General features: G+C 35.1%; 1 protein-coding gene across 1 annotated transcript; it reads right to left on the bottom strand.

Moving 5' to 3' along the window:
• Positions 1–777: 777 nt before the first annotated feature.
• anp32a (acidic (leucine-rich) nuclear phosphoprotein 32 family, member A) lies at positions 778–17,708 on the bottom strand. The gene is made up of 7 exons (XM_022667069.2): positions 17,266–17,708; positions 12,464–12,613; positions 9,919–10,041; positions 7,527–7,725; positions 6,013–6,131; positions 4,976–5,030; positions 778–1,820 (listed from the first exon to the last, which is right to left on the bottom strand). Exons 1-7 carry the CDS (start codon positions 17,317–17,319, stop codon positions 1,756–1,758), a joined length of 765 nt encoding a protein of 254 aa, XP_022522790.2. The 5' UTR covers positions 17,320–17,708; the 3' UTR covers positions 778–1,755.
• Positions 17,709–18,051: the final 343 nt, after the last annotated feature.

Below are 18,051 nucleotides of genomic sequence, written 5' to 3'. Positions count from 1 at the left end.
TGTTAGATCTGTAAATGGTGGTCCAACATCATATTAAACAAGTGAATACAAACGAGTGTCAATATAGTGTATATAATGTATACAGTATAAACTGTATATACAGCTCTGGAAAAAAATAAGAGATCACTTCTGTTTCTGAAACAGTTTCTCTGATTTTGCTATTTAAAGGTATATGTTTGAGTAAAATGATTTTTTTTTTTGTTTTATTCTACGGACAATTTTGCTCCCAAATTCCAAATATAAATATTGTCATTTAGAGCATTTATTTGCAGAAAATGAGAAATGGCTGAAATAACCAAAAAAAGAGATGCAGAGCTTTCAGACCTCAAATAATGCAAAGAAAACATGTTCATATTCATAAAGTTTTAAGAGTTCAGAAATCAATATTTGGTGAAATATCCCTGGTTTTTAATCACAGGTTTCATGCATCTTGGCATCATGTTCTCCTCCACCAGTCTTACACACTGCTTTTGGATAACTTTATGCCTTTCCTCCTGGTGCAAAAATTCAAGCAGTTCAGCTTGATTTGATGGGTTGTGATCATCCATCTTCCTCTTAATTATATTCCAGAAGTTTTCAATTTGGTAAAATCAAAGAAACTCATAATTTATAAGTGGTCTCTTATTTTTTTCCCCAGAGCTGCATGTATGTATACATATAATGTGGTATCTAAATGAGCTTTATGGATAAACCAAACCTTGTGATCATGAAATCAGTACATTCCTTTTTTCTCCCCTCCACTCACCCTCGATTCCCACAATTATTGTTACAGCTGCATGTGTTTTCATTCGTTTTATTACAGTTAATGGTTACAACTGAGATTAATTGTGAAAATGTCTGCCATTATCAAAGGGAATAGAAAAAAATATATTTGGTCATTATTTACAAAGAACACGAAAACCTCTGAACTACCCACGCGAGGAGGAGAAGGGGTTTAAGGGGGTTCGTTTGACAAGGGCAGACATTCGGCTCTAAACATTCAAATAAAAATAAAAATAAAAATAGAAATCAATAAATCACATTGAGAGGTTGTACTGTGCACGTTCAAGCAGATTTTCCGGATGCCTCCTCCATGCCTAAACAGCACGTCACACGATGAAAAAGATGACGACACTAAAAGATAGACGCAGTGTACACAAATAAAAGGTGTGATAGAAAAAATAAAATGCGATCAAAAGAAAAAATTAAGTGGGTACGAAAAGAAACGCTCGCTCTTGAAATCCAGTAGTCAACTTTAAAATAGAGCCAGACATGCTGTTTTAAAAGGTTTTTGGTATTTTTTTGTCTTTTAAATACATAAGTCATACCCAGCAATCTGTAGGAGCATTTAGGCATCAACAGTAAAGAGAAAAATACAAATAAAATTAAATTAAAGAAGGAAGAAAAAATAAAATAAAATAAAATAAAAAGAGCAAACTCATTTTTCTGTGTGTGACAATAGGAAAATTTCCACTACTGTGTTGCCAGCCATCTGTAGAGGTTTTGGGAGAAAACGAAAGGGGAGGGGAACAATCCTAACAAATAAAATTAAAATAAAATAAATCCAAAAAACAACTCAATACAAATCAAAAACAAATGAAAAACAAAACATCAAAAAAATAAAAATAAAGCATTTTTAAACTGTGTCCTTGTCCGCTTACTACCCCACCCCTACCACTTGCATACCTCCCCCCATACCACCGCAAAACAACATTAGGACATAGAAATAGAGGGTTAAAACAGTCAGATCACGAATGGGGACCCGAGAGTGCATGTTCAGTCTTCATCCTCCTCGCCTTCCTCGTCCAACTCCCTTTTCCTCTTCTGACCTCGCTCCTCTTCTGGAGAAACAAACAAACAAAAAAAATACACAATTATGAGACTTAGATATTTTATTACTTTTACATACATTGACAAATACCAATCATAGCAGCCAACCTATAACATTAACCTATATTATCCCACAGTTAGTTTCGACCCTGCAATATGATTGGCTCAGAGGCGTTCTATAAGTGCCATTATCAGCCGGTAATGCACTATAACCAGAGCTCTCCATGTATTACTCCACCATATACAGGTAACCTAGCAACGATGCAGCGCTTACAAGCCAAACAGCGCAGCTACAAACAGAGCAGCAATGGAACTACTGTATTTTCACTCAGAATGTTTATAAATAAACAGATCATATTTTCTCGTCCTCTTTAACTCTTTAAATCTTTCAATAAACAGTGATAATAATGGAACTGTGGTATAATTGCAATAATATTAGGGCTGGGGCGACGCGTCGACATAATCGACGTCATCGATTACGAAAATACATCGATTTGCATAACGTGCGTCGGCGCGTCGTAAACATGGCGGCGCCTGGGGAGAGCATTAGAGGTTAGATCGGTCCCAAAAAATCAGACTGGCTGTTTTCGGGCTGTTTTAATGAGCGAAATATGATCAGAATTATGTTAAATTACACTGTAACATAGAGGCATACAACTATTATTTAATTAAAATGATTTTTAAGAACAGCTAAACACAGTTCTGCAAGTCAAACGCGGAGGAGTTCACGTGCGAGAGAGAGAGAGAGAGAGAGAGAGAGAGAGAGAGAGATTTGCGTGTTCTGGTGAGAGCTACTCACAGGTGAAGGTTCTCTTTGATCTCCTCGTGCTCATATTCTAGTCCCATTCATAATTCTGCAGCTCCCTCAGTGTTTTCTGTCGTATTTTGCGGCTAGCGCGAGAGCTTAAAACTGACACCGCGGACCGCGAGGTGCCGCCGCGTTTGTGCCGAATCCGACTCCCTGCTGAATCCGACTCCCGCTTCGCGGACAGAATCGGCACAACACCCCCTCTGTAGAACTGCGGTAGTGAAAACAGCGCTTATAAATAAATTAGTTTAGTTTCACTTTCAGTTTTCGTTATTTTCGCTTTTTTTTAAATAAAAATATAATTAAAAAACAGACGCCTACATCTCGGACTATTTTCTGGAGCCCGGGTCGGATTTACGGGCGGGCCTCGGGTCATGTCGGGTTCGGGCAGAGAATCTAAGCTCTAGAGAGCTTGGACTCCGGAGAGCAATCTCCAGCTACAAAAAAACGCCAGCGGGCATCTAAAGTTTGGGAGCATTTCACGCAAAAGGGCAACAATGTGGTCCTCTGCCATATGTGCAAAAGGAGCACTTGAAGCGCAAACATCCATGAGCACTATGTCCACAGGGTCACACAGTAAGTTACCGTTTACATCAGGGTCTCCGCGGGTGTCCTTAAAAAGACTTAAGACTGTCTACCAAAGGTTTTAAACCTGCCACAGGCAGAAATTATAAATTTTTGGTTTATATTTGTGCATGGCATTTCGCAGTTTCCAGAAACAGTAGCATTATTCATAAGTTCAGGTGTTTAGCTAAGCTAGCTGCCTTAAGTTATTTTAGCTAGCGCTAGCTATGGTGTTACACCGTTTTCTGTCACCGTCGGAATTTTGTGACCAGTGCTCACGGTTATGAGCGTTCATTGGCAAAACGGAAGCATTCTATACCTACACCTTACCCTCAGCCCTAAACTTAACCGTTTTGGCCAGTCGGGGTAAACATTAGAAACGAACACGTTCGAATCGGCCAGTGCTCACGGTCTGCTGAGAACTACTTGCCAGTGGTCACAAAATCTAGCGGTCACAGAAAACAGTGCAACACACGGTTGTGATGTATGGGAGCTTATCCATTTTTAGCGTTATAGATCTAAACAACGTGTTGTACATGTAAGTGATTTATAAGTGTGGGGTTTGGTTTAGTAGGCTTGTGTTGTTGTTGTTGTTGTTATTATATATAAATATAGTAATTTATCGTTTGCTTTAAAACGTAAAATAATAATTATTTAAATATGTTTCTCAATAAATAGATTAGTCGACTAATCGAAAAAATAATCGTTAGAATAATCGTTTAAAAAATAATCGTTAGGGACAGCCCTAAATAATATAACTTGAAGTTCGTGCTATAACGTGTAATATTGGCACTGCTTATACAAGACCTGTGCCTACTATGGAGACATGGGCTGCGTTTCAATTGCACACAACACACCAACACCATACTACTAAGCTACAGTACCAGTACCAAAATTCAGACACATCTACTCATTCAATGTTTTATTTATTACATTTTTTCCTACATTGTAAACGAATACTGATGTCATCCATAGAGCACCAGTTGTGTTGAGTAATGTTCTAATTCATATTATGGCAAGAACTGCTCAACTAAATAAATAAAAAAATAAAAATGACTTTAAGAATGACTGAAGGTCAGTCAACCCAAAAAAATGTAAGAAATTTGAAAGTATCCTCAAGTGCAGTCATCACAAAGACTATCAAAAACTTTATGATGAAACTGGCACTCATCAGGACCGCCCCAGGAAAGGAATTCCCATAAACACACTCCTAAATCTTGTGGAAAGCCTTCCTAGAAGAGTAGAAGCTGTTATATGTAATATATGTAAATGGTGGTCCAACATAATATTAAACAAATGGGTCACCGCAAAGACCATCCAAAATATTATGATGAAACTGGCACTCATCAGGACTTCCCCAGGAAAGGAAGAGCAAGAGTTTCCTCTGTTGTAGTTAACAGCTCCCCAGATAAGAGCACCTAAAAGCTTCTTCACAGAGTATTTTAAGTTACTACATGATTCCATATGTGTGTTCCTTCATAGTTTTGATCACTTCTCATTGAATGAGAAGATGTGTCCAAATTTTTGACTGGTAGAGTATACGCTTTTTGAAGTCTTAAATTAAAGCTGAAATTTGACACTGTCAAATATTTATGAACCTCACTGTACACACAAACAAACACACAACCATATAAAACTATGGTAAAAATGTTGGACGGATGTCAAATATTTTTTTAAGTTACGAAAATGAAGCACTGAAAATCCCCAGGCTATAAAACGCTGATGCTTTACAGCAGCAATCCTCACAGACTCAGCTAAACTAAAACTGGCTTTGCATAAACAGCTCATGCTTACCAAAGTCATCTTCATCATCAACTTCTCCATCGTTTAAGTCTTCTTCTTCCTCTTCCTGTGAAATAAATAAAAAAAATTGTGTTAGATAAAATTAACTGGATGGTATGGAGCTTAAAAGCTGGCCAGTATTGATTCCGCATGTTGTGTATTTGAATTAAATTTACCTTACATTTGAATAAACATAAAATATTTACTGGAACAATTCGAAAATTTAAGTTGTAACAAAACTTTGTGTTAAAATGTATATATATATATATATTTTGTATTTATTTTTTTTTTTGCAGTTTTCAGCTTAAAGAAAATAAATCTATAAATGTTCACATAAATCCATAAAGGCTCAAAAAAAAAAAAGAAATAAAAAAGAATTTCAGATCCAGAAAATGTTTCGAATTAAAAAAAAAAAAAAATCCATAAAAGTTTTTTTTTTATTACCGGTATATCGATATAACTTTTCCAATTTTTTAAGTTTTTAAAGTTTTAAAAATGTTAAAAATGTAAAAATAAATAAATAAATAAATAAATAAATAAATCTGATTATAGATTTTAATGATTAAAAAAGAAAATGTATTATTATTTTATTTATTCTAAATGCACAAATACGAATTTAGGCCAAAGGTCAAACACAAGGTAGAGAAGATTTAAATTGAGCTATTAAACATTTTCGCCATTTTAAATATACTTTAATTATATAGTTAATAATATATACTTTTCCAACAGCAAATTTATTTACCTACAAAAAAAGTACTGTCAACATTGCATGAATACATAAATTAAGCCAATAAATACTTCAAGCTTAAAAAGTCAACATTAAAAAGCCAAAGTAAACCGAAATAAAATACTGTGTCAGCGTTTAGGCCCTACAGATAAATTCAAGCAGATTCAAACAACAATCAACATCACAGCTTTTCTTTTTCTAGAATTAAAATGATCATTTTAATTAAGGTGCGATAAGTCATCGATTACAATGATTGTATACACTAAGCATTCAGCACTGATACAGAATTTCTGATGTGCTGTACACATTATTCAGCATTTACCTCTCCACTGACATCATCCTCCTCTTCCTCTTCTCCTTCCTCCTCATCCTCGTCTTCACCTTCTTCTTCATCTTCATCTCCTGGAGCTGCATCTTCATCATACTCCTCCTCTTCTACTTCTGTGGGCAGACACAGATATTCCTCAAGGTTAGGAAAATTATCATTTAAAGAGACTGTCTGAGTGTCTGAGTAGAGTGGGCGGGTCTAAAAGTAGGTCAGGCTGACATCAGCAAAAACTTGACCAATCACAAGGCTAACATAGCTTAGCTCTCTCTTCGAGTCTGAGCAACCGGAACCATCAAAGATGGTGAGCTGTTGCTTAGCAACCATGTTCTTAGCAACCAAGATAAATGTGCTAAATGAAAAATCGTAGCAAAAAGTATCACAAGTTAAAACAATAGGATATATTGAAATATTGATATTTTGTCCCATCCTTATTTATTATAGTGTAGAAGAAATGGGATTTCATTTTGTTTTTAGCGAACATTTGGAGAGACGGCAATCAGAGACCCGGCGATGACTAATGGATTCGTACAGCAATAAACTTCTGCTCTGGTTGTAGAGTGGGCGGGTCTAATACTGACGTCAGCAGAACTGTGACCAATCACAAGGCAAACATAGCTCCGCCCCTCTCTTCGAGTCTAAGCAACCGGAAGCAGCGAGCTGCTGAGCTGTCACCTAGCAACTGTTTAAGCTAAATGTATTAAAAGAAAAATCGTAGCAATTATGCATCACAAAATTAAAACAATACGATATATTTTCCAATACTAATATTTTGTCCCACCCTTTAAAGTAAAGTATAGAAATAGTGGGATTTTACATTTTTTTAAACATATAAACAATATATTTCCATGATTTTTTCACAACTTTTCCATGCCTTTAAGGCAAATTTTCATCACCATACGATTTTTAAAACATCAGTTCAGACATAGACAATAAAACCAAACATCAACTAAAACTATAATCAGAATTTAATATAATATGTCTAAAACGAATCTGATAATGTTGACACACAATCTAAGATCCTGGAACTTGCGTATGGCTAAATTACTGAATTAACTCAGAGATTATGTATTTGTTAGCTCAAAATAAATTTATCCAGGCCTGGAAATTGTGATTTTCAAATTCCATGATTTTCCAAAATGTTCATGTCCAAAGAAACCCTGTTTAAAGTATTTTCACACAATTTTGAAATTGTTCTATTTTTCTTTGTAACAAAAATACATTTTGTAGTTACAATAAAAAAGGTTTTATTCTTCATTATACTAAACGGAAAAATAATAACATACAAAAAATATATAATAATAAAAAAAAAAAATATATATATATATATATATATATATATATATATATATATATATATATATATATATATATATATATATATACAAAATATATATTTTTATTTAGCTTTAAACGGTCAGAAAACTAAAACAGTGACCCATTCCTTTTTTACATCACATATATGTAAAGAGTAATAATATGTAGAGAGTAATAAGTGTTAAAACTCTTACCATCATCATCGTCCTCATCATCATCCAGGCCCTCCACATAGGCCTCTGCATCAGAGTCAGGTGCCTCTTTATCCTCTTTGTCATAGCCATCAAGATACGTCAACTGAGGCAGCAGCTTAAAGACGTTTTCTCTGTAGTCGTTCAGGTTTGTCACCTCGCAGTTAAACAGGTCTAAACTTTTCAGGCTTTCCAATTTTTTCTGTGGAAACAAAAACGTGTGACCATTATAAATAGTGAAATAAGGATTAACTCCTTAAAGTACATTTGTATTAGTCCTAAATTGTATACAATCATTACACTGAACAGTTTATAAAATATACTTCAACTCTACCAGAGACTTCACTATTGAAAAAAGATATTGAGAAAACAAAGATTGCAATATGATCAAATATATTTCTTTCTGAAATATATTAAATGCTAGATAGAGACCACTTAAAAATTATGATTTTCTTTGATTTTACCAAATTGAAAACCTCTGGAATATAATCAAGAGGAAGATGGATGATCACAAGCCATTAATCCAACAAACTGGACTGCATGATTTTTTGCACCAGGAGTAAAGCAGCATAAAGTTATCCAAAAGCAGTGTGTAAGACTGGTGGAGGAGAACATGATGCCAAGATGCATGGAAACTGTGATTAAAAATCAGAGAGTTATTCCACCAAATATTGATTTCTGAACTTGTTTTCTTTGCATTATTTAAGGTCTAAAAGCTCTGCATCTTTATTTTTATTTCAGCCATTTCTCATTTTCTGCAAATAAATGCTCTATATGACTATATGACTATATGACATATGACTATATGAGAAATATTGTCTATGGTTTAAAGAATAAAACAATAATGTTCATTTTACTCAAACATTTACCTATAAATAGCACAATAAGAAAAATTGATTCAGAAACTGAAATGGTCTTTAATTTTTTTCCAGAGCTGTTTACTGCAATACAGATATTTTAAACAGATTTCACAGCCCTGTACTGTGCACTATATTACTATATCACTCTGTGTGAATTATTTATTGGAACATTTTATACAGCTATTAATAGGATGCCACCAAGTAAAAGCACAACCAAGTCATTTTCCTGCTAAATCACAACCCACCAAGACTGGGTGGTGTCATACAGAGAAATCTCAAAAACCGACCAATCAGAACCTAAAGCAAGCAGCCTAGAGGTGGTGAGTACTCGCAAGAATTCGGCGATATAATATGCATCAAAGTACAAGAATAACAATTCAATATATCTACCTTCTACTATCAGAGCAGAATCATCCCTCGCTACCTTTAAGAAACTCCTGAAGACAGAGCTCTTCAAACAGCACTTAACTCTCCTAACACCTCTAACACACTAACTACTTCTAACCTCATTTCCTCCTCTATCCCACTATTCCCATTCAGCCTCCTGTTTTTGCTTTGAAATTCTATGTCCTCTATTGCTAATCAGTAAATTACTTTGGATAAAAGTATTCGCTAAAAGTAATATTTTGTAATGTAATGTATTGGAATGTAATGTAATATCACAATAAATCTAATTAATACCATCATTGTTATTACTAGGGATGCACCGATGTGTGAATTCTGGGCAGATGGCGATAAGACACGTGTATCAGCAATCTGCCAATGCTGATACACATTTATACATAATAAATTTATATATTATTACAAAGATACTAGACACACTGGTGTAACTTTAGAAACCATGCATAATATATACACATATATTTAGCTAACTGATCCTTACATAGACTAGTCACAGTTTAAAACCATCTTTTTTAAATTAACAAGTTAAAAGTATAAAACTATACATCTACTGAAACTAAAACCAAATGATACAAGCTTTTATTTATTTATTTTTATTTTATTTTTTATTTTATTTTATTTTAAATAATGGAATGTAGCACGGCCATCGTCAACCAACTGTAATAGTGCATTCAGTGTCACTTTGTCATTTTCCGACTGACACTATAAATATGCCAGCAAGTATTGGTTAAAAACATTGGCCAAATCGACCAACAGATGACTTAAAATAAATTAATTAATTAATTCGGAAGATACCGATATCATTTGGATATCATAGCGCATGCCAAACTATTATTAAATTCAAGGCATTTTAAGACTTCTGAATTCCAATCAGGGAAAATAATTATGACAATTTTTGCAAAGATTAAATGTCAAAAGCTCAAAACCAGTATTTAGTCTACAGACTTTACAGTAGGCTTGAGATTTCTGTATTTACTGACAGATTAATATTTAAGGCCATAAGATTATTTGATCAGATTTAAGACATTAAGGCCTTTTACAAATAAAACGATAAAAAAAAAAAAAAAAAAAAAAAAAAAAAACTCTAACCAACTGAGTATTGCAAAACTAAATAATATATCCAGAAAACTCACCAGTGGTTCGATGGTGCTGAGGTCTTTGATTTTGTTGCCGCTGAGGTTGAGATGGGTAAGGTTGGGACATTTCTCTGCCAGGACCTCCAAACCACCTGAGATTCTGTTATCACTGAGCTCCAACTGGTGTACAAATAAATGAATAAAATTGTTAATAAATACAGAAATTAGCAAATGTATAATGCAGCTACAAAAACAGATGTCTGAGAAAAACATTGATATATTGTTAAATGGTTAAATAATGCCTCAACTTATTGACACTATTTATTCATTTTAAACATCACTATTATATTTGTTTTAAATTAGTGTAATGATCGTCTTTACTAGAGTCAATTAATATGTTGTTGGGTTCTGCTGAGGAAATGTACACTTATTGTAAATGTTATCAATATTTCCAATATAACATGAATAGACCTGTTCCCATAATCATTGATTGGACGATTTATTGTCCAAGAAATTATTGCAAAAAGCTATTTTATTATTTCACATGATGCTTCACAAACTTTCGTAAAACAAAACTCTTCCTTACATCTTTATCAGACACTATTTCTGTACTTTTTATTAAAATATATTGAAATGAAGATAGAGGTCACAATATTATGTTTAAGCCATGGACTTAAAAAATACTAATAGCTAAACTAAAATTACTTTTAGGAGATAGTCCTGTTGGTCCTGTGTTAGTTTGAAATAAACAGTGTTGTAAGTATTGCAAGTATTGTCCATATTTTATCTCTAGTTAGACACACTTCCTGAGAAGGTTATAACATTGGAATGTAAAATGTTTAATAATCATGAAACAAATCAATAAATCACTAAATCAATAAATAAATCAGACACTATATCGCCAAAGGTTTTCACTCGCCTGCTTTCGCACACATGAACTTGATCAACTTTTTATTCTTGATGCAAAGAGATAAATATGATATAGCTGTTAAGGGTGGGTCAACAGCTTCAACTCTTCTGGGAAGGCTTTCCACAAGGTTTAGGAGTGTGTTTATGGGAATTTTTGATCATTCTTCCAGAAGACCGTTTGTGAGGTCAGACACTGATGTTGAACGAGATGACCTGGCTCATATTCTTTGCTATCATTCATCCATTCAAAAGTGTTCTATCAGGTAGAGGGCAGCACTCTGTGCAGGCCAGTCAAGTTCTTCCACACCAAACTCAAAGCTCGTCCATGTCTTTATACCAGTGTACAAACCAAGGTCTATAGTCATGTTGGAATAGGAAAGGGTCGTCCCCAAAATGTTTCCACAAAGTTGGGAGCATAAAATTGTCCAAAATGTCTTGGAATACTGAAGCATTAAGAATTACTTTTACTGTATTTAAGGGATTGAGGCCAACTCCTTAAAAACAACCCCATACCATAATCATAACCCCCCCTCTACCAAACTTTACACTTGGCACAGTGCAGTAAGGCAATACTGTTCTTGACACACGGAAAAGCATGATTAATCAGTTAAGAGGTCCAGTGAGGTTTTTTTCCAATTGATTAAAACACCAGAATTCAAATGATCTGTATGTGGGACATTGCAGGATTTTGGTGATTTGGTGATTTCCTGTCCCACCACCTAAATTTCAAATGTACATATCCAAAATATCTAAATGACTATTTTTTGTGAACAATGTTCTTGTTATAAGACAAACTGTAAAATATGGTGGAAAAATAAGCTCCTTAGATATTATACAAAAGACTGAATACCTTTGGACCACCTCAAAAAATGGCCGTTTTCTCTTGTCCCACACATTGGGTGACCAACTCCTTTGGCAAATTTAACAATTAAAATAAGCTCTAAATAAATTACCTCCTCTTGTATATTGTTGATATGCATCTCCTTTACTTATGAAAACAACTGCTTTGGTCTACATTGTTTTGCATGTTACAGTTTTTATGCTATTAAGTTGTGTCCCACAACATGCGCTCAACCCTGTTACCATAAGGAATTTTACCTGGCAGAGAAAGAGTTCAAAATATTTGTCTACTGGCACAAAGGAAGTGACATCACAAGGACATTTTCTGCCCACATGGCAAGACCAAGAGTAAGTGCTCTAACAATTTTCAAGTTTTATTTCCAGATATGTTTGTCCAAGTTGTGTGTGTCACTCAGTGAACGCAACCCTGTTACTCATATTTTAAGACTAATAATGAGTAGAGTCAAAATTTACTTTATATACTTATATAACCATGCTTGTCCTTGATCTTGTATACATAGCTAAATTTTAGTTAGCATCTGTTCCTGCAGTAAACCACAACTTAGCCTAGATTTGCAACCCTGTTACTGTAAGTTACTAAATATATTGCATAATCTAATTTAAAAAACTGCTTTGATACCTGAGCTTGACGAATCAAACTTTGATAGTCTATTACCTGTATTTAATAAATATATGAATAAAAATGATCAAATTGAAGATCACATTTTTAGAAGTGACCAAAAATGTACCAAAATCCTGGAATGTCCCATGGGTGAGTGAACACTTTTGGCAATATAGTGTAAATAAAATAAGAAACTAAGTAAATACAATAACAACGAAAATACACCCCTACCTTTTTAAGTTTGTTGAGCTTCGGTAAGTTGGCGACTGAAGTTAAGCCTACGTTGATTGTGCTTAAAAATTCCAGTTCCTCGAACTCATCTGTGAGGCCTTCGATTTTACCTTCATTTGACCGACAGTTATCAAGTACAAGTTCTTTCACCTAAAAGAGAAATAAAGACAGGAATGAGAGAGTGATTCAGAGAACGATTAATGGAATAACATGATAATTTGAGCGCGGCTCTCGTTCTGCAAAGTTTAAAAATGACAAAGCATTCAGTCTAAATTTTGTATATTTGAATTAAAATATAAAATGTAACTTTTTGAATGAACTTGATATATTTCAAATAATAATTAAAAAAAATATATTTGATTGAAAACTCAGAAACGTGAAATTAGGCCAAAGGTAAAACATCCATTAGACTGAATTGATGTGATCTAAAATGTATGGACCTAATTTTTTTTACTCAATCAATATATTTTTAAAGTGTATTTGTTTTTCAACAGAATTTTTTTCCTATCAAGTTTAAAACGTACTTATTAATTAAAAAATATCTATATTAAATTTTTGTTCAAAAATAATCCAGCCCCTGCTTAAAAGTTTTTTGTTGCAATGGTCTGTACATTTAATCATAACACAAATAATTTATATTTAAAGTTAGATTTGTCCAGCAGGATAAAGTTTTTAAAAAATGTGATCCCTTTGAAATTGTATGGTTTTGTGCATAAATGACAAAATGTGATCTGCTCTTAATTCTTGTCAAATAAACACACAGTCATTCAACACTCAAAGTGGTATTTTTTTTTATCTTAAATAATCTAGATAAAATGTAAAAGTTACTTTTAAATGTATTTGTACCCAAGAACATTCGTTTTAGAATTTAGAACACAAAAAGCATTGCCAAAATTCCATTTTATAAAATAATTAATAAATAAATTAATATTAAATTGTATGCATTACACATTCATATATATTTCAAGTTTATTAAGTCAAGATTCAACACATATAGGTCAGTTTTTAAGCTCCGTATCGTAGCACTGCAACTTCCTGTATATCAGGAGGTGCTTTGCATGGACAAGCACTGGGTTCAGGTTGCAAGCTTAAACCAAGCCACACTACTTCTGTTACCAGCTCCTGACTCCTGACTCAGAGCTGCTTTACTGAATGACAGAAAATGCTCTAAGTCTTCATTTTTTCACTTAAGGTCATTTAAAGTCAATGAAGTGAATTGGAAATCGAAACGTATAGAAATGATTAACAGGGCATGTACAAAAAACAAAAACTGATATAATCAGATTATGCTTAATAAAAATATTTTAAACACATTTGTAATATACAATGGGTTTATTCAATTAAAAATGTATGAAAAGTTAAACAAAAAAATAATCCAGATGCATCTGAAAGTCTCTGTTGCAATGGTTTGTAACAATCGTTACAAATATATATATTTTTTTATTTGTCCAGCAGGATACAGTTCAGAAAGCATATATTTTAGAAACAAGCATTTTGCAATCAGAAATCAGTCTTATTATTTTTTAAACCAACTTTATCAATGATAAAGGGACAAAGGGGAAATACAAGTAAGTTTGTGTACATTTAAATAAATACATATAAATAAGCCATTTTATAAACAAACATATTTTTTATGTACTCTGCAATACTATGTTAAATATAAATCCTTTCAGAACAGATGAATCTGGTAATTTTAGTGAGAATTCCGTTGTGCTCTTTTATCTTGCCAGCTCTATATTTATTTGGTTTAATGATGAGTGAATTAACAAATAAAGGCTGAGTTTGCAGTTCTGATATCTCTTTGTTCGCAGTAGCTCTTGTATCAGCACCATTAGCAGCGAGTAAAATTTGTAGATTTTCTTTCCCAATCCGGGGAGCTCCTTCTGTTAAAATTAGTGAATCCAGTACAGATGCATTTCCATTTTTTGTAGTGATATAATTAAAAACAATATTTTTATTTCATTTTTTGTTGTTTTTCAAAAAAAGAAAAACCACTAACAACTTTACAAAATAATACATAAAAATTATTAATTATTATTATTATTATTATTATTATTATTATTATTATTATTATTATTATTATTATTATTATTATGCTCCTTCTGGTATTTCTTTTATTATTATTCTATGAAAATGTACAAATTATAATAACTTTTCTTTTTTTTTTTAGTTTTCTAATTTGGAAAACATGCAAAAAGTAGAAATTATTTTTTTGCTACTGCTATTTTTTATTATAAGTTTTACACCTAATTTTCTTTCAAAACAGTCAGAAATTTGAACTGATAACCGCTTCACTGATCAATAACCAGGCAAGTCTGTGTTTAGGTACATATGTCAAATTCACATTTTAGACGCTTTTAGACCTCAACGACCTTCTTAAACAAAATGACTCTGATATAAAACCAAGTGGACTAAAAATAATCGAGATAATTCGCCGCAATTCTGTCTAAAATCATGAAAAACACGAGAAAACAGCCGAAAAAGCTGCACGTTTTTATCTCCCGCTGTTTTTCCCGCTGACAGAAACAAAATGGCTGAATCCGCAGCGAACGGCGACGCTTCGTTTACAGCAGCTGGAGGTTAGAAGTCGATAACAAAAAACGATTTTAAAACGTAAAATACGAGTTTGTATGCGTGTATTAGACGTCTCTTAAACCAACAAACCGTCGTGGGAGCTTAAAAACACTGTAGGAAAGCTGTAAAGGCGAATTCGATCTCTTGTTTGGGGCTGCAGTTGGCTTCTTGTTGGATTTTTTTCGTTCCACCTTAAATGGTCCAGCGTTTGCATTGAGGCACCCCAGGCGCCTTAATGCTAATGCTGGACCATTTAAGGTGGAACGGAAAAATTCGAACAAGAAGCCAACTGCAGCCTCGTGTGGACTTGAGGAGTAGGAGGGGCAGGTTACGCGCTACACCGCGTTTACACGTCTGACAAACGCATTTTAAGACGTGTAAACGTCTTTACAAATATGCTTAACAGTTAAGGGAACCCTTAATCAACCCTACCCGCTTTCAACGACCCTTAAAGCGGGTAAGAGACTCGATAAAACGCCGTGTGTTTGCCTTTGTTACTGGTTAAAATGGCGGCTTGTCCTAGATCTGTGAACTAGAGCAGCGCTGCTTTCCTACGAATTACGTACGTAGTGCTGCGTAGAGCTAGTTTAAAACCACTGGAAACCCTTTAAAATCAGCCATATCGTAGTTTACTTTAGTCTGTATTAGTCTATATCTGTTTCAGCCTCGTTTAGATGATGTTTATCATCACCAATCACACATTGTTTGTGCAGTTTAACGTAATTGCATGTAACCCACCTACATACAACATGCCATGTCTTTTTTTTAATCATTGTTTTATTGCATATGTATGTATGCATGCATATATGTATACCTGCTACGTAATATGCGTATATGCATGCATAGTTAACAATAATAATGCCAACAAAAACAACACGACCCCAGCAGCAATGCAGGTTCATACTACTACCACCACCACCATCACCTTCACTTTTTCTTTCCTTAAAAAAAGCCAAAAAGCAAAGAAAAAGAACGTCAAGGCCGTTTGAGAGTTGTTTCCACGTACTTCAGAAGCTGTGTCGTCGAGATAATGCAGTTTTAATTGCGTTTGGGCGCCTTTTACACAACTGGGGGGGTGCGCGCACCAAAAACTGGAGGCGCACCATCTAGTTAAAGCAACGATGTTTGGAAACATGGTTGCTGCTGGTTCACGTTACATATCTGCTACAAAACAGTTTTGGAAAGGAAAGTGTGGTGGAGTATACGTTCACTAATGCTCACGAATGCTTTGCACCTTCCAAAAGGCGTGTGTTGACTTTGATGGGGTCGTCGTTCCCCCCATCAAATTCAAATGCAAATTCTCACAACACAAGTTAGGCTACTCTAGGACGCACGAGCGTGTGTGTGGGTGCATGATTGGACACGAATCCTAGCTAGCTAGTTAATTGAATTCGAATTCAAAAATTGTGCAGTACTGGTTAGAAGAAGAAAGGGAGTAAGGTGAGAAGGTGAGTGAGGGAGAAAAGAGACAGATAGAAGATAGACAGACAGGAAAAGAAGAGATGGAGAGACCCAGAGGGGGATGCAAAGGAGAGGGAAAAAGGGCGCGTTCGTTCAGGGCTAGTAGAAAGTTACAAATATGGCTTCTCGCGCACACACGCTCGTGCAACACAACACGGCAAAAGCATACAGCACAGCATGCATGCTTTCCCTTGTTTATAGCTAGCTAATACCCAAGCTGCTGCTGTATAATGCTGTATAATTACTGTATCACTGTTGTTAGCTAGCTAACCTAGGTTAACTACAGTTATCTATACAGGTACGCACCATAAAAGAGCACCGTGCGTCAAAAGCACACGTCCCCTTTTATATGTATGTATATATATATATTTATATATGTACTGGAGTAGCACCACCACCATCACGCGCAAAAGGAAATGAAATGAGAGGAAAGAAAACGAGGAAAGTTACGAAAAAGCTGCGAAACTCGCGCCTCGCATGTAAACACGCCGGTCTGGACGCTGTTTATTAGGCACTGGCTGGAGCACCCCAGTGTAGCCAAGTGTGCACAAAACTTTTTCATTCAAGGCGAACAATTCAAAACTTGAAGCGTGCGCGTGCTGTTACTGTCCAAGCACGGTTTTACGCTTAAAAAACAGCCTGGTTTGGAAAAGTCTTACGCTCATACATAGAAATATATATATTTATACACACACACACGCTCTCTCTCTCTCTACTCTCTCTCTCTCTCTCTTTCTCATCATACACACAAAACAAGAGGCTCTTACGTCTGACGGCGTCCGGTTTCGCAACTCCAGATGAATTCTCTTCTTCATATCCATCTCGGATTGTGAACGAAGGGTTTATAGTTCCTAGCTTCCTTTTGAGCCCCCAAAAAACAAAACTAGAAAGCCAGTAAGACTTAGGAGTCTCCGCTGCACATTGAGCTACAGCCCCTTTTACAAACTAGAGCTGCCCCGGTCTCCTAAACTTGATGCCTGCCTCAGGAGGTGGGAGTTGGGTGTGGGATTGTCGTCACCATCAGCCAATGGCGAGCGCGCGTAAAACGGTGAGCGCGCCTGGAACGGGCGGCTCGGCCAGTGAGAGTTGGAGCTGAGATCGGGTGGGGTTACAGGGTGCGTTTGGTTGATTTGGTCGGTCTGTTTTAGGGTGACATATAGCCAGATACATGCATCTATGCGATAGTGCGATTCATCAGATTCACCAAAGCGCCGGAGACTTAGATAAGAAAGATAAGAAGTAGGGAACTAACCACGCGCATAATTCGGTGCGTAAAGTAGTGGATTGAAGAGAAGGTGAACCAACGCAGAAACAGTAGAAGCAGCAGCAGCAGTGTGTACGCCGAGTCAAACGTCAAACTCTAGATATAGACGGGTTAATACACAGCTAGAGGATTGGCAAGCGTTATTTGGCTTTACTTCTACGCATCACGTTTGCTTCTAACATGCTACGCAATCTGTTAGTTCATACCGCTACTTAAGTAAACAACTAGTTGGGTTATCTTTGTAACTATACAGCTAGGGGACGACCACCAACCATATGGATCAAGGGAC

Source organism: Astyanax mexicanus, chromosome 23 (assembly GCF_023375975.1).
Source record: "Astyanax mexicanus isolate ESR-SI-001 chromosome 23, AstMex3_surface, whole genome shotgun sequence".
In the NCBI taxonomy this organism is placed as follows: Eukaryota; Metazoa; Chordata; class Actinopteri; order Characiformes; family Acestrorhamphidae; genus Astyanax; species Astyanax mexicanus.
This window is presented reverse-complemented; position numbering and strand designations above follow the sequence as displayed.

Excerpts from the sequence above, each read along its gene's own strand:
- anp32a (XM_022667069.2), bottom strand. The coding sequence starts at position 17,319 with ATGGATATGAAGAAGAGAATTCATCTGGAGTTGCGAAACCGGACGCCG. Across the intron at positions 12,614-17,265 it reads GAAACCGGACGCCGTCAGAC|GTGAAAGAACTTGTACTTGA; the intron begins GTAAGAGCCTCT and ends TTTCTCTTTTAG. Across the intron at positions 10,042-12,463 it reads AGCTCAACAAACTTAAAAAG|TTGGAGCTCAGTGATAACAG; the intron begins GTAGGGGTGTAT and ends TTTGTACACCAG.